General features: G+C 37.2%; 1 protein-coding gene across 11 annotated transcripts in view; it reads right to left on the reverse strand.

The window, feature by feature from the left end:
• sick (sickie) overlaps positions 1–25247 on the reverse strand; it is a 1461343-nt gene that overhangs the window by 882868 nt on the left and 553228 nt on the right. For all 11 annotated transcript variants that reach the window (XM_081752883.1, XM_081752888.1, XM_081752884.1 and 8 more), the window contains exon 2: positions 10306–10423. In XM_081752883.1, coding sequence (XP_081609009.1) covers positions 10306–10423 — 118 coding nt within the window. The remainder of the gene's footprint in view (positions 1–10305; positions 10424–25247) is intronic.

Here is a 25247-nt window from a genome sequence, read left to right on the forward strand (position 1 = left end):
AAAAAAGCTTTGGCAATGTGTTTGCCAAGCTTCTATGTAAATCAATTTATACCTATAATGTGAAATTACAATTAATAATATGAAATGGTGTAAAATTACATTTTTATCAATAAAATATCACATTTTCTAATAAATTTACTGCAAATTTGTAAAAAAAAAGCAAATTTTGTAATCTAATCTAAGGAAATGTATATCAACTTACAAAATGAAGGATAAATTATTTTACATTGATATTTGGTAATTTAAACTACAGAATTTTTTTCCCAGTTTAAAGTTGAATTTCCAGACAACTGGTTCAATATCCAAGTTGAAATCACCTAGGCGGACACGTTCTTCTCAGACAGAGCGAATCGTTGTTCTCGTGCAGGGCAGTGCTAATGCGAGTGTTGCAAGAATCGATTCGACGACGTTCGCAGGACCTGAATATTCCATCAACTTCGACACATCGAATCCTGCATAAAGATCTTCACATGCATGCGTACACAATTCAACTTACGCAATATCTGAAGCCTGCTGATTATGGTAAACGAAAACGACTTGCTGACTGGTTTTTGAAGAGGCTGGTTGCAAATGAGCATTTCGCAAAATAAATCATTTTTAGTGGTGAGGGTCACTTTCACTTAACAGGATTTGTGAATAAACACAACTCCAGGATATAGGGAACTGAAAATCTTGGAATAATTGTTAAATGCATCCGCTGAGAACGACTGTATAGTGTGGGATTTGGGCAGGTAGAGTGCTTGGCCTCTTTTTCTTTGAAAATAATGCGGGACAGGGGCGAATCCAGGACCGACTTTTGGGGGGGGGGCGGTGGGTTGTCATACTGCTACTTTTAAGGGCTCCAAACTTTGGGATGCGCACGAGACTAGTCGAGACAGAATTTTCGTGACAAAATTCGAGTTGAGACACAGGTCTTCCAATAGAGAAGAATACATTTTTCGAGTCTAGACATCACTTTTACAGCACATTTTCGAGACGAGACATCCCCAAATCTTGTCTCGTGTGTATCCCTATTATTTCTATATATAAAATAGGAAAGATTCTTCTTCTGGGGAGGCGATCGCCCCGATCGCTGCCCCTGAATCCGCCCCTGATGCGGGGTACAGTTTTGTTAATGCTGAACAATACATAACATGATTCGTAATAAATTGTGTCCTAATGTCGACAATATGGGCAACATGAACAATCTCTGGTTTTAGCAGCATGAAGCGATCTCTGCCACACAATGACAAAGACATCTGCCTTACCCCACGAAAAATTCCACAACGAGTAATCTCATTGTTCTGACACCTTGTGATTTCTTCTTATGAGGGTCCTTGAAATCACAGATGTATACTAACAAACCACACACTCTTTTGAAATTGAAAGCGGAAATCACACGCGTGATCGGAGGTCTCGGGACAGATCTCTGTGAAAAAGTTATTACAAATTTTGTGGAGCATATAAATTTGTGCAGAGTCAGTATGGGTGTGTGTATGCATAACATTGTGTTTTGTACGTATGTGGGAGATACCACAGAATGCATTTACATTGTATAACCGATTTTGATGAAGCTTTGGCTATTGTATCTTCAATATATCTTCAAATTCAGCGTTCTTTAGGGAACACCCTATACTTTGAAGGTTTCGTTCATGTTTTCTTCTTTATGAACATTGAACGCTTTTTGTAATTCGCAAGAAGTGTTTTCTACGTTCTCAAAACTACGGAGAACCTTGAAAACCTCCGGACATGATCTTGTTCACTATAAATTCACACGACCTGGGATCGAACCAGCAAACTTTCACACCAGAGACGAGTACTTTACCATTGGGCCACTGTATGAGCCACTTCAAGTAGGGTGAAAGAAGAAGGGTAATCAACTCATCATATTGCGATCAAGAAATTGATATGTTTCGAACGTCCTGTGAGTGTATGCGTATTGTCGTAACGGAATATCAAGTTGTCCCCACACTGTGCGTTTAGGTTTTTTGAGCTGGATAACATCATTCAGAAGACTGACAGAAAAAAAAAACACTCATCACGAAGCTCAGACCATTTAACACCTTAAAAAAATATAAGCACACTCTTGATAGGATTTTTAACTTCTTCGGTTCTGAAGATACGGCCTCTACCACAGCGAAGGCTGGTGTTTAGTCTGCCAATCGTACCCACAAGTTAAATTATTGTTCCCAATCATGATTCCGATATGAAGATTTTACTATAGAACACCCAGCGATCGAATTTGAATCGTTAAGTTTTCAGTTCGAGGGACAGAATAATGATCAAACTATACCCAAGGAATAGCATGAGGATTGTCGACACTGAATAGGGATTCGTTTTCTGAAGATTCCACCAGAGAATGTAAAGCATATCTTGACTCCAATGGACAATAAACGAAGATGTTTTAAAACGGATAGGAGAGAAGAGGATGCTTCCAACCACCATCCTTCGTAGAAAGGCCAATTGGATTGGACACATCTTGCGAAGAAATTGTCTTCTCCATACCGCCATAGAAGGAAAGATGGAAGGAAAACGAGGAGTAAGGAGAAGAAGAATACAGCTGATCGATGACTTGAAAATTAGAAGAAAATATTGGGAGTTAAAAGAGGAAACTGAAGATCGAGAAACATGGAAGAAACAATTCCCAGGCCCAAATCTAAAACTTAAAAAAAGATTCTCATTAGTCTCAGGACCTGACGAAAGACAGAATACTTAATAATAATAATACTGCAATCATTCTTCGTGGCAATATACTAGTTAATGCTAATACACCTACTACTACTGTCATCACTAGTATATAGAATATATAACACATAAATATAACAATACCAAATACTCAGCTTTGTATATGAAAATAACATTCGCCTGTTAAAAATTGATGTTAAGGTGAAGAAACAAAACCAGAGGAAAGCAGGTTCTTATCACAGTACCCACTGGTTTATTTTTACTGTCTATCATTTCGGGTTTGAAGTCTCGACATGAGAAATACTGTATAGTCCTCGGAAATTGTCCGCCTTTTCTAAGAATAAGAAAGAAAATTCTTGTGGAAGAGTAAGTAAGTGGGGGACCAGATTGCAGATCTTAATATCTCCTCAAATAGCAACAGGAGAGACTAATGGCTGTTGGAAAGGGTACAACCAATACTTAGGAGTCATTCAATCAAAGCCAGAGGGCGTAACTGTAGCAGTTTCAACTCTCCCCTTGAAAGCAACTGCTTCCAGATTTCTTGACAGTCCGCAACGATTGGAGGCAGAAGAAGTAACCAGCTATGATTGATGAAGACCGTCCAGTGAAAATCAATCCCCCTAATTAATCACCGGTTATTGGTCGCTGTTCAAGGTGTCAAAAGGGAAACGAAAGCTTTCACAAAGGAAGGAAGGTGATTCGGGTATAAAACGGCGGGGAGTCTAACAGTGTTTCCAAATAGTTACCTTACACATTCATTTCCTAGATAAGATTTTTCTGGAATAAAAAGTGCCTTCTTCTAATCGAATGGCAGCATGAAAGACAACATTTCTAATGCATATTATACATATTCTTTCTTAAGTTTTATCCTCTGAAGGACGTTTTTCAGCAAATTATTTTCCATTTCCACTAGTCAAAGAAGATTTTGTCTTCTCATGTTGCTTTCATCTTTAAACAATTTTTCTTCAGCTGGGTCAAAAGTAATAGGAAGTAGCTACTTATTTTCGCATGTATTAGCTTCGCATATGAGAATGAAATGTCCGTGTTTTGACGTCCGGTGAAAACTCACCTCAACAATACAACAGAGTAATGAACTAAAGCCCATATTTAACGTCACAAACCCTGCACACGTCCAGCAAACAGGCTGAGGTGCCAAGACAGTCAGGAGGCAGTGCGTCGTTAAGCAGCAGAGTGACAGAGGTCAGGAGGCAGTGCTTGTTGAACAGGATAGTATGACAGACAGTTAGGAGGCAGTGTGTTGTTGAACAGGATAGTATGGCAGACAGTTACGGGGCAGTGCGTTGTTGAACAGGATAGTATGTCAGACAGTTAGGAGACAGTGTGTTGTTGAACAGGATAGTATGGCAGACAGTTAGGAGGCAGTGTGTTGTTGAACAGGATAGTATGGCAGACAGTTAGGAGGCAGTGTGTTGTTGAACAGGTTAGTATGACAGACAATTACGGGGCAGTGCGTTGTTGAACAGGATAGTATGTCAGACAGTTAGGAGGCAGTGTGTTGTTGAACAGGATAGTATGTCAGACAGTTAGGAGGCAGTGTGTTGTTGAACAGGATAGTATGACAGACAGTTAGGAGACAGTGCGTTGTTGAACAGGATAGTATGACAAACGAACAGGAGGCAGTGCGTTGTTGAGAAAAACTGGGACATTCTACACAGGAGTTAATTTGCTATACTTTTGTCACAATTCTCCTGCCTAGGCCTACACATATAATTTATGTAAGTTGTTTCTCTTTCTCTTAGAAAATTCAGATTCAAATTAAATGGGCTGCTATTTTGAATGTACAGAGAACATTTTTGCAAGGAATCCTTTGATGTCTTCGTCCTTACTGCCAGGAGCGTCTCATATGTACCAGCATAAGTGTTACTACTCTTTCCAGATATACATCATTTTCACGTTTAAGCTACACTCTGAATAGAGGACTGTATTAGCACAACTTGCTTTTCTGAAAAAATCTTAATATATGACGGGCTGCTGTGGTTCAGTAGTAGAGCGTTCACCTTCGGTGCATGGGGTCCTTGGCTCGATCTCAGCTCCCGCCAAGTGAACTTTGTGGTGGATAAACACCGTGGGTTTTCTCGGGGTTCCCTCGTTTGCTTCCACTTTCTTCATTCATTTCTCATCATCACCATCTACTTTAGCCTAGCCGACATAACCATGGGACGTAAAACTTAAAGAGTTTCCTTTACTTAATATATGAATATCATCTACAAGGTGATGCGAATATTTTTAGTGAGAGGCTTAAAGTTTACTCTTGGTTCAGCTGATTCCATGCGGAAATTGAGGATTTACCTTGTAATATTCTCTAAAAAGCTAGTTTTGCACAAATCATTCTAAACTTTTTTATATTTTCGAGAAAGAGCTTAATTTATAAGCAAGAAAGGGCGATATCGACTGTCTTAATCCTAAGTTTGCTTTAGGTTTAGTACATGAACTTTAAAAAGAAAACACACTTCTGAAACAGCATCAATATGCTCTAATTAACGCTGAGTATTCCAGATCGTAATACTCATTCTAAACAACGCACCAATTACAATATTCAATTATCACCAAAATGATTAAAACATTTTAAAGATACCAGGACCTGGCAAAAGGCAGAATACTTTAATAATAATAATAATAATAATAATAATAATAATAATAATAATAATAATAAGGATGAGTCTGTGTTTGTAGAGAATGAGTTTGTGTATCTTGTTCCACAATTTGTCGCCTCCAGCTAAAATTAACTCTAATTAACACATACACAAACTCATTCTCCTTATCTGGAACAAGGAAGTATTGCCATAAGAGTGGAAAGAATCAATCATTGTTCCAATTCACAAGAAAGGCGACAAAACTGACTGTGATAATTATCGAGGCATTTTTCTTCTGTCAACATTCTATAAAATTCTTTCAAATATTTTATTAGCAAGACTGGCCACATACGCAGATGAAATTATTGGAGATTATCAGTGTGGATTTAGACGAAATCGATCAACTATCGACCAAATATTTACCATTTGCCAAATACTCGAAAAAAAGCGGGAATACAATACCCCGGTACATCAACTATTTATTGATTTTAGAAAGGTGTACGACTCGGTTAGGAGAGAAACATTATACAACGTTCTTACAAAACTTAGAATACCGAGAAAACTAATTAGATTAATTAAGATATGTTTAATTGAATCCCAAAGTAAAGTCCGGGTAGGAAAATTTTTGTCCACAAACTTTCACGTCGAAAATGGCCTGAAACAAGGAGATGCGTTGTCGTCATTATTATTTAACTTTGTTCTGGAATACGCTATAAGGAAAATCAAAGATAGCAACCAAGGCCTAGAGTTGAACGGTATTCACCAGGTTATGGCATATGCAGATGATGTAAATTTAATAGGGGATGATAGGAGAACAATAGAAAGAAATGCAGAGATCTTATTAAACGCTTGCAGGGACATGGGTTTAGAAGAAAATGCAGAGAAAACTAAATACATGGAAGTGCGTCGGGACCGTAATACGGCAAATTGTGGAGGCGTTAAAATATTAAATAATGCTTTTGATAAAATGGATACTTTCAAATATTTAGGATCAATATTAACAGACGAAAATCATATTCACGAAGAAATTAAATATCGACTGAAAACAGGGAACTCGTGTTACTATTTGGTTCAAAATCTCTTGTCGTCGCGAATTCTGTCGAAGAATTTGAAGCTTAAAATATATAAAACGATAATCATGCCTGTTGTTTTGTATGGTTGCGAAACATGGTCACTTACTCTGAGGGAAGAACATAGACTGAAAGTATTTGAGAACAGGATCCTGAGAAGAATATTCGGACCCAGGAGGAACGGGAATGGGGAATGGTGGAAACTTCATAACGAGAAACTACATAATTTATACGGTTTACCCAACATTGTTAGGGTCGTCAAGTCTGGGAGGCTTAGGTGGGCGGGTCATGTAGATAGAGTGGAAGAAAGTAGAAACGCTTTCAAAGTCTTGACTGGAAGACCAATCGGAAAACGACCATTAGGTAGACCTAGGCGCAGATGGGAGGACAATATTAAGATGGATCTCGCAGAGATTGGAATACAAAGTAGAAAGTGGATGCAATTAGCTAACGATAGAAGTCAGTGGAGAGCTTTTGTGAACGCGGCATTGAACCTCCGGGTTCCATAGGCCATAGAGTTAGTTAATAATAATAATAATAATAATAATAATAATAATAATAATAATAATAATAATAATAATAATAATAATAATAATAATAATAATAATAATAATAATAATAATAATAATAATAAATTTGTACAGAATCAACTCCATTTTGCGTTCTTCTGTTCCAGCAGGATCTTTTTGCTGATCCGTTCCAACTGTTCAGAATAAAAGTCGGCATAGGACCGTAGGGAACAAACTCGAATCGAATTACTCCCTCATAGTTCAACCACACACAGAGCATGATTTAATCCTAGAATTGTCCCTGTTTGACGACCGGTTTTTAAAGATGTACTTGTTCAACCACTGTTTTTATCGATATTCCGATATCGAAAAAGCACCTACTTTTTGTCGCATGTGACAATTGTTTGTGGTGGACAAATATAATGTCCGTGGGTTTTCTCGGAGTTCTTCCGTTTCCTCCCACTACTTTCATTAAATTCCTTTTCATCATCACCGCTCCTTTTAGCCTTCATCGCCTAACCTTGGTACTTAAAAGTGAAAGGTTTCATTTTTGTAATCTCACGTAAGTAGTTTGAATGGGATCATAACTTACCAGGAAGGTAAGTTTGTGTCTTCTTCCATTTCAAATTACCAGATCAAGCTTGAATTATGAGTCTGTTGAACGTAGTTAATACTTGAAATTACGAGTTTGAGCGTGAAGTGATTTCCATTTTCCACTTAGGTGTGAGTTAAACTTCAAGTTCCAATTGTGAGTTTGAGTGTAAACTCAAACCATCGTTTTGGTTTGAAAGTGAGTTGAGCATCATTTATTTTTAAAATATGAGTTTTAATGTGAACTTAGTACATTTTTTTAATTCGAGCTTGAGTTGAGATTATTTTCTTTTCCAATTGCGATTGGTTGATTGCTGTTTAACATTCCTATTCAGCGCCAAACATATGAATCGCTGAGTTGAACGGGAAAGAATCTTTATCACCCTGTATTCTAGAAACTTCGGAGATCCAGGCACGTAGTCAGGATTTCGTAAAGGGCGGGGGTGTCCGTGACATGAAATACTGTGGTCATCACACCAGGGACTAGATAGATCATTCTAAACTATTTTACTGTAACATATATTGGTTCGTTTAGCCAGGTTCGTAACGGGAGGGGGGGGGGGACATGAAATTCTGAAGGCCCAAAAGCTCGATCCATCTAAACTACTTTACTATTAACAAATATTGGTTAGTTAGGACAATAAAATGAGGATATGTTGGTAAGTATTTTAATAACAAACTATGAAGAAATCTGGAGTAAAAGAATAAAGAAAAGTAATGAAAAAGGTTTTACAATATTTACGTCCTTCCTCTCTTTATTCAAATATAACAATTTTCCTTTCATTATGACCTCAAGTATTAAAAAACGTACATACTCAATGATCTTACAAAATATTTTACAATATCTGAGTTCCTTTCTCTGTTGAATCAACTGTTAACAACTTTTTTTCACATAATTTTTTGTTTTTATTATTCCGTCAACTACTGTATGTTCCAAATGAGAGGTTAAAGGAGCAGTAGAAAATTGTTTTTGAAATAACATGTTTGACACTGCAAGGATGCGATGACGAAAAATTATGATAAAAAAAGTGTCCACGTTGTTCCATAACGGCACTGTGCTTTCGGAAGCTTGAAATCTCCCTGACTAGTAGCAGAAATTCTGAGAATTCCGTAACTTTTCTAGAAATTTCAAATTCCCTGACTCTTCCAGGTTATCTCACTCACCTCGCCACCATGTATTGCAAGTTATACAAATCTCCTTAAAAGAAAGAGTAACCAAAAGCTTCCTGTAGGTTTTTATTTTTAACGCTGATCCTTCTTTTTCTCGTTTCTTTTTGTTTCATCCTTCCTCAATTTTTTTTTACATTTCTAGTCTCAAAGGGGGGGGGGGGGTACGGACTTCCCCTTGGCTACGTGCCTGGGAGATCCTTCCTTTTACATTTAACAGAAACTTTATCCCTGGTGTACGCTATATAGAAAGCCGGGACGTTGTTCCTTTTTATACCAGATGATGCGTTATGCAAAATGAACAATTTCTATATCTCTTCTCATTTTCGCAAAATTTTGAGCTTTTTTCTTTTCCAAATCAGCGAGTCATATATGAGAATGAACCTACAGTTTAAAATGGGATCCGAAAAACCACACCATCGAGGATCAACCCGAGGACCTCGAGTATAGGAAGCACAAGTGTTAGACATTCAGCCATGAAGGAACACTTCAAATTAAAAAAAAAAAATCTTGAAGTTTAACGTTCCACGATTATGCTCATTAGGGTAAGGGAGATGATGATTAAAGCAAGTGAACGATGATAGAAGAATTGGTGGAATTGGAAAGTGGGAGGAAACGGGAATACCGCGAGAAAAACCCACGAACACGATGTTGTCCACCACAAACTTACTTGTTCGAGGATCGAACCAGGGACCCCATATACCAGAGATAAGCGCTTTACCACTACTTCAAATTAAAGTTAGGGGTTACGGTGGCCCAATGGTAGAGCGTTCATCTCTGGTGCATGGGGTCCTTGGTTCGATCTCAGCTCCCGTCAAGTAAACTTTGTGGTGGATAAACACCGTGTGCGTGGGTTTTCTCGGGGTTCCCTCGTTTCCTTCTACTTTCTTCATTCATTTCTCATCATCATCACCGTCTACTTTAGCCTAGCCGACATAACCGTGGGACGTAAAACTTAAAGATTTCATTTCATTTTCAAAATTAAAAGTTTGATTGTCACTTTAAATATGTGCCATAGTTACATTCTTTTTTTTTTTTTTTCAAATAATGGGTTTTAAGGTGACGTATATGTTCTTAACTTCGAGTGTGAGTTGAACTTTCTTTCTTTTCAAATTACGAGTTTCTTATTTATAACTTTGAGTGTCAATTAAACTGAATTAATTCAAAATCCGAGCTCACTCATGCCTATAAAAAATGTTGCCATAACCATGGAAGATCGAAAATTTTTATTTTGCGGGATCTACTCTCAATTGCGCTTTGAATCCAGAGATTTCCATCTTGCGTTACTCAACGTTCAGTCCACAGCAAAAAAACCTGCAACATGAGCATGTAAGTTTATTGTGAAATTACGCCTAACAGCCCAGGGAATCAACATAACGTCTACCTTTGGCGTGGGAGACACGGGTTCGATTCCCGGCGGGAGCTCATGTGGTTCGGATTCCACGTTAATCAGTAGGTCCACGTCTCATATAGCCTCGCGGCTGAACGGGACGTTAAACTCAACTCAACTCAACTTAATGTCTAAGTGGCACGAATCATGTCAGGAGAAACCTCGGCGTCCTCCCCTGCACACTTTTAGAGTAAAAGTTATTTTCAAAGCTCGAATGCAACGCTGAAATTTGATACAGAATTATGATAAGAAGAGCACAAATAAATACATTTCTTAACAATATGTTCAGTGCCTTTTCTGATAAAGAGAAAAATACTTACTGACAGCTTCGATGACGTCAGCAAGTAGCACTCCGTCTGTGACGTCAGCTTGGAGATCTTGAATATGTTTCTTGCTTTTTGACTTTTCCAAATAATGATTTGCCCAGTCAGTATAGATCTGAAATAAAGAGAAACATAAATTTTTAATAATAATAATAATAATAATAATAATAATAATAATAATAATAATAATAATAATAATAATAATAATAATAATAATAATAATAATAATTTTCTGTTTTATGTAACACCAAGAATATCGAAGACAGAATGAAGCCAGATCACATTTTGGTTTTATTTAAGATGTTATTGTTGTTATTGTTCTCCTGGGAATATGTTGAATCTATTACATGCTTTTCTTATGCGTTGAAGTTAGTATCATATTATATGGAGTAATGACTAGGGATGGCCAGAACCGGTTCCTGGTGGAACCGGTTTTCGGGTCTGAACGGATCCGGTTCTAGAGAATCCGGTTCCGGAACCGGTTTTTCGGACCCAGGTTTGGAACCGGTTCTTCGGATCCAGGTCTGGAACCGGATCCGGAACCGATTCTGAAAACCGTATCTCCAAGAACCGGTTCCTCGTGGAACCGGCTAAGCTGGAACCGAAACTTTGTGACCATCCCTACGCTAAACCCGAGCTGCTGGCAGACTGTGAACAATATGCTAGATGAAATGGTGGAAGCGACAGGCAGGCGCCCAGGCAGGGCAGGTTGTCTCATCTGGCTAAATAAACTGGGTAACTGGCAAACTCATTGGCTAAACAGGCAAACTGGCCAAGTCATTTGGCTAAACACCCGCTGGTGGACCAAATTTTTTTTCTGGGCGGAGAAGGCAAAAGCGCATGGTCCTCTTTGCATTTTTTTGAAGGTGAACTTTGTGCCTCCTTTACGGGTCTTTGGGGGCTTTCGGATCCAGGTCTGGAACCGGTTCCTAAGATCCGATTCTGGAACCGGGTTTTCAGATCCAGACCTGGAACCGGTTCTGGAACCGGGTTTTCGGATCCAGGTCCGGAACCGATTCTGAAAACCGGATCTTTGAGAACCGGTTCTTCGCGGAACCGGTTTCGCCAGGACCGGAACTTTGTGGCCATCCCTAATAATGACCTCCTTCAACGGTGGAGAGCTTAAATGGAAGGGCTGTTGCCCCCTGCCCCCACAAGCTACGCCCTTCTGCAGTAGAGTAGTGAATAACCAGTTCTTCTTTGTTAATTTAGATTAGGTTGGATCTCCGGTTAAGCTAAGTTTCGTTATTAATATTAATCCAGTGGAACCACGATAACTGAAAGCTGAAGGAAATCGACAAAAATTCGAGTTATCGAGTGTTTCTAGTAATCAAGGTGACTACAATAAGAATTCGAGATATCGAGGTTCCGCTTTCCTCATTAAAAGTAACTATATAACCTCTATAACTCGCAGTTTTATTCATCTAACCTCTATAACTCGAAATTGTGAAAGTTCCTTAAATCAAATGAGATGGTTAGTAAAAATAAAAAGCTAGATATGACTAAAACACAATTACAGTACACACTAGCAACATTGACAGGACTAGCATCAATGACAATTACGTAATGGCATAAAGCTACAACTTCGAGTTATCGAAGCCACATCAAGAGATATTTCAATTATAGAGGTAAACTTCGACTTGTAGAGGTTCGAAGATAAAGCAAGTTCGAGTTATCGAGGTTTTTTAAATATGATTATGAAACCCTTAAAATTCGACTTATTAAGATTGTAATTTTTAAACATTCGACTTATGGAGATTATTTTAACATTCAGTGTTATGGAGAGTTCAAGGAAATGTAAAAAAATTCGAGTTATCGAGGTCCAACTGTATTATGTTATTACTCTACTGTATTGTACGCATCCTGTAAAATGTACAAATTTATGAACAATATTCTTCAGACCAGCACCACATCTTGTTCTAAAAGTGTACTTTTTGTGGACGAATGTTACCACTGTTAACAAATGTAACATTGTATCTTAAATAGGACATGTCCCTACAGCAGCAGTGACATCTGGTACAATGCTGATAAGACAAAAGTCATTTTCCTCTGAGATATTCTTCCTTTTGGAACATTCAAAAATGAATATTTATACATCATTTGATTTATTTCAATCTCAGCTATTAAAAGGAAGGGGGAAAAAGAAAAATGAACCATTTCCGCGTTCACGTAAGAAGACGGGGAAAGCAGGAAGAGAGAAAGAAAAGAAGGAATTATATCAACAAAAACAAAATAAAAGAAAAAAGTATATTTTCAGAGCACAAAACATTGAACAATTTTTCTCCCTCTCTTTCTTCTCTCTCTCTCTCTTTTTTTTTAACTTCGTCGCAAGCACGTGTTTTATATGAAGTGTTGCAGCCTTTTTGGAAAGATCAACAACATGTATTTATTGTCTTTTGTTTTTGATTCTATTCTGGAAGGGAGATTCTCAACCGGAAGCAGGTTAACTTTTATGTTCTTCTTAATTTAATGCAGGCACTGAATCACTGAATGAGACGCCACGTGGAGTTCTCCAGTATGTGGAAACGAAAACAAATTTAAGAATGCAGTAAATGTAATATAAACCAAACACACATCAGTTGTTTCTATTTCGGCTCAAATTAGTAATATGATCTTAACAAACAAATACAGATGACAGTGAAAATATAAATTATATCTAGCTCTCCCATTGATGAAATACATTGTTTTCCTAATTTAGTTAGAAATGGGTGGGGAGAAAAGAATAGTTTTAGATATTATTAAGAAAAAGAAGAGAAACTAGTTGGGATATTGACTAAGAAGAAATTGTATCATGAGGGACATGCTAAATAGTATAGTGGCAGGAAAGAGAGGGAAGGGGGAAAGAGACTATAATTAATGTACGATATCAAAACAGAAAAATTCTACATGAAGACGAAGGCTGCCTTCACACTAAGATCTTGAGAGCCGCTCGCGCGAGTCGCTTATGTGAACCTGTAATGCCAAGGCATTGAATACTTCTGAGTCGCTCAAAAGATCGTGATACCAGAATGGCAGTAGCCATGCTAGAGCCAGAAGAAGCTGCAGCTTTAATCTTGCCTACAAATTGCAAGAATAAAAGCATAACAAGATATAGAACAATGTGCATTCGCCCTATAAATCGATCAAGACTGGAAGAATGTTCGTTTTACAGTCTGCTTCCTAAACTGAAAGAAGATAAAAGCAAATTTTTCAATTACTTTAGGATGTCTATATCTTCGTTTGACGAACTGTATAATAGTATAAAGTGTGCATTTCATCAGAGTAACACCAAGATGAGGAAATTATCAATGTCATATATATGAACGTTATTCTAAATTCCAACTGAGTTCACGCTAAAATATGAAGGGCTCTCATAAGACTGCGTGTTATTTTCTTCCCCGCCTGGAGCCTACTCGAGCCAGCTACTGGCGAGGTGATCTTCATAGCAGCTCAGAGCCGCAGCTCACTTGCACCAAACCGCGTGTGTGAAGGCGTACATTTAAGACAATGTAAAGCTAGTAGCTGCAGCCAACACGAGCGGCTGACAGGATCCTAGTGTGAAGGTAACCGAAGAGGTTAGCGGAAGACCGTGGAGCATGTAAGCTTCTCAGTTGTGGAAGTGACCTTCAAATAACAGCAGAATACCTACGATGATGAGCTCTTGGCGAAAGTACATAGCACCCAGTTTATAAAGCGAAATGCAGCATAATAGAAAGTTAATTATTTTAATTATTAAATACAAATCACAATAATTTAATGAGGTATATTAAATTTTTAGTTTAGATTATCTTCACAGAATGTTTTATGTATGTTAATTTTAACATTACTACCTCCAAAATATACATTCTTCATTAGTTTCTTCCTAGATGGAGACAAGAATTTCACTTCTAAGAAATACTCGCAACATCTTTGCAAAACAAAAATGAGGTCTTTATTTATAATTTTAGAAAGAACTTCATTCACTCTTGTCACTAGGTTTTGAACAGCAATTAGTGGAATGAAAGTAGGACATCCGTCATTTTTCGTACTTTCTTACGCTTTGTAACATGAATTCGATCGCCATTTGCTAATAAATTTCGCGGAAGCTCTCCAAGTGAAACACCTGAAGGACGTGACGAAAACAAAAGTTCATCCACATTTAAAAATATATCTATCTGTACTGAACTACCAAATGTCGTGAAATTGAGTGCGAATACTGAAAGGTGCCGATCTGTTTATACACTCACCGACAATAGACATAGAAAGCAGAAAAAAAGTACTATCCCTCCAGTACATTTGCAGCAGTTACTATCACTGGACAAGTTTTGCCTCCGTTCTCTCTTGAGTTTATTGATCTTCCAATGCACAATCGTAAAAAATGATTTGAAAGGGTTTTAAAGAAATGACGATCACGCGTCTTGTCGAATGTTCAATTAGGTTTCCAACTTAGAAATGTAAATTTAACATTTATTGCATAAAAATAACATTCCTTCAAGGTGGCCAAATTCCAAGATAGGTAGTGGCCAACTAACGAAATTCCAAGATAGAGAATGATCAACTTAAAGAGTAATTAATATTGTATATTTTATAAGAAAATGCAGGTGGCCAAGTTCCGTGATAGAGAGTGGTCAACTTATAGAGTAATTAATATTGAAAATTTTATGAAAAATGCAGGTGGCCAAATTCCAAGATAGAGAGTGATCAATTTATGGAGTCAATAATATTGTTTATTTTATGGAAAACACAAGCTCTACAAGAATCAGGCTATCAGGTGACCAACTGAGATGGCCAAGTTAACATATTTTATTGCATACTTAGCTGAAACTTCCCCTCTTCCCACAGGGGGAATTAGGTTTATAGCAAGTATTTGAATGACTCCACTCCTTAGGATATATTTCAATGAAAATGTAATGAAAGATACTCCACTCATTCTCATACTGATGAAGACTGAATTTGGGCTTAAACGGCATCAGAAATGTCACTGTTCATCTTAGCGACTCTGAAAACCAACTATTGAACTCTAATAGCGGTCGTTTTCGATTTTTTTTATGTCACACCATGCCCACCCACCACTTACCACCTCTCACCTCCATGCCACAAATTCTCAGTGCTGGGGGGCTAAGGTTAATAATCAAGGCTAAGTATAATTTTAATTGAAATGAAATCTCTGAGTTTTACGTCCCACGATTATGCCGGTTAGGCTAAAGGAGACGGTGATGATGAGTGATGAATGAAATGGTGGAATGAAGAAAGTGGAAGGAAACGGGAGAACCTCCGAGAAAACCCACGCACACGGTGTTTGTCCACCACAAAGTTCACTTGGCGGGAGCTGGGATCGAACCCGGGACCCTAAGCATCAGGAGTGAACGCTCTACCACTGAGCCACCGCGGCCCCATAATTTTAATTGACTCAGTAGTTATTGTGAGATGCGATCTGACAGAAAGTCACATTCGCTTTTATATACCTTGTACAGTATACAGATTGATTAACCAGACGACTATATTGAAGGCGAAACCCCGTTTGATGTAATGATAGACCATAATTATTGATGTAGGCTATAACAGAGCGAGATGTTAGATCCAATGCGTTGTATTGGTCTTGTTTCGAGCAACGGGTGCTTCATTCGTTATAATGAATACTCTGAAACGTAATTTTCAAAGGAGTTTCCTCTTACATTACAGAGTGGTGTGAACCCAATTTTCCTAGAAATGAACAGAGTTTGGGGGTGACCAATGGGGCAACCACCCCAGCCTCCGCGCTTAGGGGTCCCGGCGTTCAGAGAATGTTTAGAAGTAACATCTTGGCGCTCGGCGATTTTTACCAGTACTCTGGCCCCGCGGAGTCATTATTGACACTAGGCCCCTAACGTACCTAAGGTCGCCTAGTGACCAGTGGCGGATCTAGGCCAGGGCCGAGGGCCTAGGCCCCCAGTTTTATGAGTGACAAAAATAATTTAAGCTATTATTTATATATTTTTAAAGTTTATAGTAAACTCGTGGTGTACCTATCATAGTCTAGATTCTGGTTGCCCCCCCCCCCAGTTCTTCCCTTCTAGATCCGCCACTGCTAGTGATGTATCGCTTTGAAACGAGCCGGATCGTCTGAATAGTTCTTTTGGATAGACGAGTGAATCTTGTTTCGTCTCTACTGAATCATGGTTCTTCGGGAGCAGAAATTTTTGGGAAACAGATTTTGTATGTCACTCACTCGCGAGCCGCTCTTTCACTTTCAATCTTGGTTCAGTTAGTTGTTGTTGTGGAGAGCTGGTTTCGGTTGTCCTCACTGAGTGTCTCTTTAGTTCTGTTTTTAGGAAGTGTGATTTGACGTATCGTACTGCATGTTCCAGACTATAATAAAATAAAATTATAGCAACAAACTGAAGTTTTGAGACATTTGATATGGTAATTGACGTAAAAAAAACGAAAACTAAGTCTGTTAAGTTTACAAGAACAATTGGCAGATCAAGGAGTAGGTCCAGTGAGTAGAAGTCCGTAAGAGCCTGTTTATTATTATTATTATTATTATTATTATTATTATTATTATTATTATTATTATTATTATTATTATTATTATTATTATTATTATTATTATTATTATTATTATTTCCGTGAATCTGAAAGAGACAATTCATTTGAGAAATTAAATAATGAAAGCATGTGTGTGCAGCAGTGAAGAGAACTGATTATCCGCTCACGGTTTATTCAAGCATTCATTGTGTAACTGTATGTCTTAAAATAAAGGTACGTAATATTACACAATTCTTAAGGAGAGACGATATGTTAAAATGAGCTTATAATTAAAACAAATCCTTATTAATTGCAATTAATTTCTATTACACAAAAAATCTTAAAATACCCTGAAATAGATCTTCATTATTAAGGCTGGAACTACCTTCCATACAGGAAATAATGAACTAAGTTGTAGCAAGGATTGATTCTCTCTTATTTTAAAAATAATTTCTAATTATATTTTAAAATAAGAGAATCGATCCTTGTTAGATTTAGTTCATTATTTCCTGTATGGAAGGTAATTCCAGACTAAATAATGTAGATTTATTTAAACGTATTTTAAGATTTTTTTGTGTAATAGATTTAAAAGAAATTACGGTTGTAATGTATTCAGCTGAAAACATAATTCCTACAAATATAGCTGAATTATATGGGAGCACACAGGGTTCAGATGGTTGGGGTCTATTCTCCTTTAAGACTTTTGTAGTAATCTACTCTTCAACGCGAAATTATTAGCTTGAAATTGAACATATAGAATAAACATTTACAGCAACGGTGAATGTTATTTTTTGTATTTACTATCATCATCATCATCATGGATGTTCTGCAATCATTGGCAGATCACTTGCAGCAACTGAGAAGCTTCCAACCGTTTTGCAGTTTCGATATTGTACTTTAATTGTAGTCTTCCTCGCCCCTCCCTCTCTTTCCTTCCACAATACCCTCTAGCACAGCGTTTCCCAACCGGTGTGCCGCGAATGGGCCGCTGGTGTGCCGCGAGGAAATCAAAACAAAATTATTAATTCTATAGCAATCAAATTGCAAAACATAGGGGAAAATGTATATTTGTATTGCACATTACTATGAACTACAATTTTAAGTTTCATACCAAGTTACTGTTCTGTACATTTCCAATGTTGAAAAAAGTATTTGTTATTGTTATGACCATTATTGCTTCTTTATTGTTGCAGACTATTTCGTAACTTGAAAATTTAAAATATCATTCAATCCTTTCAATAAATTACACACATTTGTGTTTTGAAAGTAAAATAGATTCGTTTGTTCGTTCGTTATTTAGTGATCTTCATTCTTAGTAAAAGGTTGGATACAGCTTTCGAAAAAGGAAGCGTATTTTTAATAACCTGAGGCCAACATTTCATTGCCACGAGGAAAACCCAGTGATCGAGCTTTCTTCTCTGTGCGAAGGAGATCAGTAATCAAAGAAAAAAAATACCAGTGTGTTTTATATTTACAAATAATAATATCTATAAGTGTGGCGCGAGAATCCATGTTACACCCGTAGTGTGCTGCAAGTTGAAAAAGGTTGGGAAACGCTGCTCTAGCATATCCCTCATGACACAGTTCCTTTTTATCCAATGTCCCGACCAGTTTCTCTTCCTCTTCTTAATAATATCTAAAATAGTTCTTTTCCCCCCCGCCATTTCTTACATCCGCTCATTCGTTTTCCACTCGATCCGCTTCTTTCCATTCTTCTTCACACACACATTTCGAAATCTTCCAGACGTTCTTCATCAATTTTGCGTAATGTCCATGTCTCCGACTCAGAAACCAGAAGCATTTTATAAGTATCTTTCTCAAGTCTTTATTTAAGGTCCCACAAAATAGTCTTTTGCTCCTCCTATAGGCTTCTTTGCCGTTCCTATTCTTGCTTTTATTTCATGTTCACACTTCATATCATTACTAATAATACTACCCAGGTATCGAAAACTAGTCATCTCTTCTATTTTCTCTCCTCCTACACCGACCTCTTCGTCCCAGCCACCATGGCTTTTGTCGTTCTAACTTTTCGTCCCATATTCTTCACAGCCCTTCCACTAGTTTTTAAACATCTTATTTATTATCTCTTCAGATTCTGCTACAAGCATCATACCATCTGCAAACCTTATAGATCTAATCCCCCTCCCACTGAAATGTCGTCTTCATTTTGTAGACTCATTTTCACTATCTCTTCTAGATAAATATTAAATAATGTCCCTGTCGTACTCCCCTTCCAATACACTCTTCTCTGCCATTTCCTTCCTTATTTTAACACTTACTTGTTGTTTCATATATATGTTTCTTATGAGTCTTCGATCTTTCCATTCCAACTCAACTTTCTTTATAACTTCCAACAACTATTCCCAATTCACGCGATCAAAAGCTTTTTCAAGGTCAATAAATACCACATACACCTCTTCCCATCTTTCTATAAACCTCCACCGATCGTTCTTAATAATCCAATTGCATCTCTTGTGCCCTTACCTTTCCTGAAACCAAACTATTCCTCCTCGACCTTTTCATTTGTTCTTCCATATAACTTTCTGTTCAGAATTCGAAGCAAAAATTTTTGCTGCATGAGATATGAGACAAATAGTTCAATAATCCTCACATCTTTTTAAGTTCGATTTCTTAGCCGTCGGTATCATGATAGTCGCCAGGAAGTCAGAAAGGGAGAAATGTATTTACTGTAATTTGAATATGAGTTCTTTATGTTATAGCCATCAGTGGCCGGAGGAAAAATCCTTCAGACTGCAAGATTTTTCCTAGAGTCAAATATTCGTTCACACTTAATGCGGGTTATCAGTAAATGCACAGAACTATTTCCACCTTTGCCCTTCCCCCCGTGTATTGAAAATCTCGGAAAGAAAACTAAAACCAGAATTCATCTGAATGCTTCTCGTATTGAAACCCGAAAGACTGTGAAAGGGCGGATGCTACTGAATTATATTAAATCAAACAAGCGTAGGGTAGCTAGCTTTCCCACTTCGTAATCAGGAGGCCCTGGGGGCTTGAATGTGGTTACTAGATTTACTGAATGAATTTTCCAGGCTTTTTCTTAAGTTTTCTCAGGCAAATACATGAGAGTGTTATATTTAAACATACGTACTTTTCTATTGTTACTGTGGTTGTTACTAATTATTATGATTCTAGCGTGAACTAGCCTCTTAAACTGGACCTTTAAGTTATTTAATAATTTAAATTTTAAATGTGAATTTATTTTAAAATCACAAAAGCGTCTAACATGGTAACGAGAATATCCGTCATAATAGAGAAACAATGCCTTAAAAAAATGAATTTAGAGAAGTAATATTACAACTATTAATTATAATTTTTAAGGACCGGATTTGAAAATGCAAAAGTGTGGTAGGAAAAAGGGAACAAAAGGGGCTGAAAAATCATTCAAAAAGGTGCAAAAAATGGTGCTCATAGGCTATCTTTATTAAGTGTTATAGTATACAGTTACATGAACATTCTTTATTCATTACACCAACAAATATTGTTGAAGTCTTGGCTTTAAACATTGGCCATAAATTGCAAAATTGTTTTATTTAATCCCAAACTTGTACAACATTCTTGTAATAAAATTGTGGTTAAAACTAACTTGGTATTTTAAAAAATGACAACTTTAATTTAGCAACATTGTGGCTTGAGAAACCGTCACATACTTTCGGGTCTTCAGAAATTGGTTATACTTGATTATGCACGGCATTTCTATATTTTCAAATTTTAGTTTCTGTCGCTTGGAGCTCAACTTCGCTCGAGATCAACGGAAACTAGTGGAACACATCTTGTAAGCGCATGGACAGGAAGTTCAGTTGACATTGTAAAGGTTTTTATGTCCAGATTGTTTAGCAAATTCAATGCAAATTTATCCCTAGCAAATCCGTCAAGTTTGCGTCTAAATTTATGGAATGTTATGTGTAAACTAGATTGAAAATAAAACAAATTGTTCTGTCCATTTTTTTAAAGAGAGAAAAAAGAGACAATAAAGGTGCTGAAGGCTAAAAGAAGTAACAAAAAAGGGAAATCTTATGAATCTAGCAAAAAAGGTGCAACATTCACGAAAAAGGTGGAACAAAGTGCGTTCATTTCAGTTCGTTTTATGCCCGGAAATACATATTTTGAACTTTGGTTGTTATAACAACTACATTTTTAGAAAAGGTGCTGCATCTTAAAATCCGCTCTCTAATAATTTTCATTAGTCTAAAATTGTAACAGACTTTTTTTTAAAAAAAAGTTAAACTTGTTACTAATGACATGTTGGGCGCACGGTGGCTCAGTGGTAGAGCACTTACCTATGGGGCGTGGGGTCCCTGGTTCGATCACCCACCACGTAAGTTTGTACTGGCTAACATCATGTTCAAGGGTTTTCTCGGGGGTACTCCCGTTTCCTTGCACATTCTCATTCCACCAATTCGTTCATTGTCAGTCACTTGCCATAATCATCGTCTCTCTTAGCCCAAAAGGACATAATTGTGGGACGTTAAGCTCAAAAATTTAAAGACTAATGGTATATTTTAGTCTAAAATTTAAAATTGTGTTTTTTGATAATTTGAATTATGAAAGGTATTTAGTCCGATAATACGATTTTAGTTTTAAAATCCACTAAAACTAAATTCCCCGGTTGTAAAAATAAGTGAGCCGTTCAAATGAACCAGCTCTTTTTACTGAAGGAAACTCTTCTAAGGGTGAACCGTTCTCCCCATCACTACATAGTTGAACTTTGGTTTACAACTCCTGATCGAACTTATTCGTTATCCGTCAAAAAGCACAGAAAAAATTCTCAAATGTGGAAATAGCTGAAAAAGTTTTCTTGCAGTAAACAGTAAGTTCTTATAGAACACTTTTCAGTATTTACAATTTCTACTGCACTAAAGGATTTTACATGTTTTCCTTATTTCCCCCAATTCTCCCTTTTAAGATATAAATAAAGCAAGAAACTGAAAGTTAGAATCGGACTACCTTCTCCGCTGAAGGAAGCAATTGTAATACAGAGGTAGGTGTCGCCCTCTGGGAAAAATATTGACGAGGTGGAAACGATATTAGGGAGTGTAATGGTGGTAATTAAATTTTGGCGCCCAGCGTGGGGCCTGCAATCTCCAGACAATTAACGCTCGGCTGAACGGTTTTAATCGTCTCCCAACGAGAGCGAGGACTTCTTCTCCCTCAACTTAAAATTGGATTCTCCGCGCTTCCAAATGTCCGGAGTTTTTTTTACAACTTTCTACACAGAGGTGTTCGAAACATAGTCTTAGAGAGCAGAGGGGAACCAAAGCAATCGCAACGCGTTAGAAAGTAATCTGGAACTATAGCGCTCGCTATACATGTGTATCACAGTGCACGTGTACTGCTTAGCACATGTGGTCAGGTCTGTAGCTACAGAGTGATTAGGGTTCGGGAGCGAGCAGCGTTAGCTCTGCCCAGAATGGTATAATAGATGAGATCCAAAATGGAATATATTTTTGGGACTGTAAATCGATATCAAGAAATTTTTTATTGTTACTTATTACGAATTACCTTGTGGTTATACGGTAAGTGTACGTGTCTTCGATTCCGGTTTCAATTATTGCTGGGAGCTCATCTGGTTCAAGTCCAAGGTTAAGGTATAAGGTTAGGGACACGGTGGCTCAGTGGTAGAACTTTTACCTCTGGTGCATGTGGTTTCTGGTTTGATATCCGGTCAAGTAAGTTTGTGCTTGACAACATTGTGTCTATGGTACACCAGTTTTCTCCTACATTCTCATTCCACCAATTCGTCCATCATCATTCACTTTCTTTAATCATCCCGGTGGGAGCTCATGTGGTTCAGATTCCACGTTAATCAGTAGGTCCACGTCTCATATAGCCTCGCTGCTGAACGGGACGTTAAACTCAAAATCAGCTCAACTTAATTTCTTTAATCATCGTCTCCCTTGGCCAAAACGGCACAATCGTGGGACGTTAAACTGAAAATTAAGCTTTAGGACCACGACCAGAATTCATACCAGCCTGGAAGGGACATTAGACTCCAAAGCAACGAACTAACCAGTCATTATCATAATACAGCTTTTGTTCTATGGGCATGAATATTGAAACCGGAAGTTGCAACCACCAGACGCTAGGGAATGTTTGGTACCATTTAACGGCTCAGTATGTTATTTCTTGCATTCTACAATTATACACTTTTTCAATAGTTGAATACGGGATATCATAGCCTCCGTTAAAATAACCGTTGTCCATTAAGATGTTAACGGATTTAGTCCGTCAGGAAACTCGAACGAGATAATCATTCTAGGTATCTATTGCAAAAAAATTTTTAAAAAAATAATATTGATTCAAGAGTTTGCGTGGACTAACGAACGAATGGAGTAACATTACAACCTCATAGGGTCCACTTGTGTGATCCTAATAATGGAGATTTAACGCATTCTTAGGATGTGAATCCACATCAGGATTCAGGATTTTAACGCCTTTGGTCTGATATTTCTGGACAGATGGATGACGCGCATAGCCATCCATACCATAGTTTGGAAGCCTAGTAAGTTTAGAAAGATAAGGTTCCGGGATTTATTTCAACGACAGTTTATCCTTATAGGATTTTTTTTATCACTCCCAATAGCAAGAATAGTGGTAGATTTTAAATGTAGCCGTCGACAATTTTAATTGCACAATTTGATGCATTGTTAATTATTTCGGATGTAAAATAGTTTCATACCCGTATCTGGTCTTATGTTTGTAACAGTGGACTCTAGTAGCAAGAAAGCTTTCTTTCAATTGGCGCGTGCTTAGCTTTTGGCTCTCTATGCTTACAGTTGAAACGCATGCTTTCATACAATCTGCCTTTTTTATACTTGCAAGCGATGCTTTAGACCCTAAACAGAGCGTCATAGCATCATTGGCCGTTCATTAGCTACTGACTAGACTTGACATGTAAAACGCTTGCGTCAGGCCTGAATGGAACACTGAATGCCAAGTTACCCCTATGTAACTTCATTACTTGCGCGTTTTCCATTCAAGCTGGATGCAAGCCTTACAGCAAGCGGTTTGCAAGTTATCGTTGCTACTAGGCTCTTGATTCAAGTGACATTGATAATAATGAAAATTTCTATCACCACATGGTTAGGGAAGAAAATCCAGTCAATGACCTAAATCTTGCTACAAGACTTAATGCATTACCGGAGTCTTTGTATCCCATCCCGCAGCGATAAAATTCAGTTTTCATCCGCGTGATCTCCCTTACGAGCCACTGGTTAATAAAAGACAATAAAAATTCTGGAATGTTATAAGTGAAAGGTAATCGTTATGTGTAGTTTTCGAGAAAATCGAAAAGGCGAATCGTTTTGCAAACCTTAAAATTAACGCTCCACAATAACAACGCACCTACTTACATGAAATGGATACTGAAGTATACCCTTAACATATTTTCATTATAGCAATACAGGACAACAGTATACTATATGGTTAATGAAATATAGCCCAAAATTATGGCTAATCTTTAAAATATATTTGTTCAGCTATAAAATTATTCTAATAGTAATCCCTTCAAATATTAATTAATAGATGCAATCAAGCTGAATAATATGAGATCCTTGGGGATAAAATCTTGTGTGTGATTTTTGAGAAAAGAATCGAGGAATAGCAAATTTTTGTGCGCTTCAAAAATGTTTCTTACTAATAATAAATGATAGTTGTTATTTCACTAAAAGTACAGGATGATTCCGAAAACGGGAAATTTTGAAAATTAAATAATTTCATTGAAACAATTTTATTTAAATTATTCACTTCATTTAATTGTAAAAGTAATGCCATTGTAGAATACATAAGAGTACAATTTTAGTAACCGGTGGCCACTGGTTAACTGACCACTGATTTCGCCAGTGACCACCGGTTACTATTTGATACCAAAATGATCATCACCCTCTTAGATATTGATTAATACCATTCTCCTTAAATCTTCCGAAATCAGAATGTTTTGATTAATATCTCGCGAAGGGTAAATGATATAGGGAGATAATATTGGTGTTGATCAATATCTAAGATGATGGTGATCATTTTGGCGCTAAATAGCAACCGGTAGCCATTAGCGAAACCCGTAGCCACCGGTTACTAAAATTGAACTGTTATGTATTCTAAAATGGCATTACTTTTACAATTAAATGAGATGAATATTTTTTAAAAACTTTGTTTTCATTAAATTATTTGTTTCAAAATTTGTCGTTTTTGAATCCCCCTGTATATAGGCTAGTGTCAAATACATGATTTATCGATTTGTATTTGTCTTCTCCTTAGTGGTAACACCAAATGCTCCAACAGTAATACATGTAGTCCTAACAATGGAAAACATACTCCTACAGTGACAGAATACTCGTAACAGGGACTCACATACTTTTCACAAATAATTGTTTATAATTCTACATCTAAAATTGAATTAGACCTGTAAACTCTAGCTATTTGTGTATTCAGAATATACAGTATATACACATACTTATGCG

This window comes from Thermobia domestica, chromosome 3 (assembly GCF_964235325.1).
Source record: "Thermobia domestica chromosome 3, izTheDome1.hap1.1, whole genome shotgun sequence".
Classification (NCBI taxonomy): domain Eukaryota; kingdom Metazoa; phylum Arthropoda; class Insecta; order Zygentoma; family Lepismatidae; genus Thermobia; species Thermobia domestica.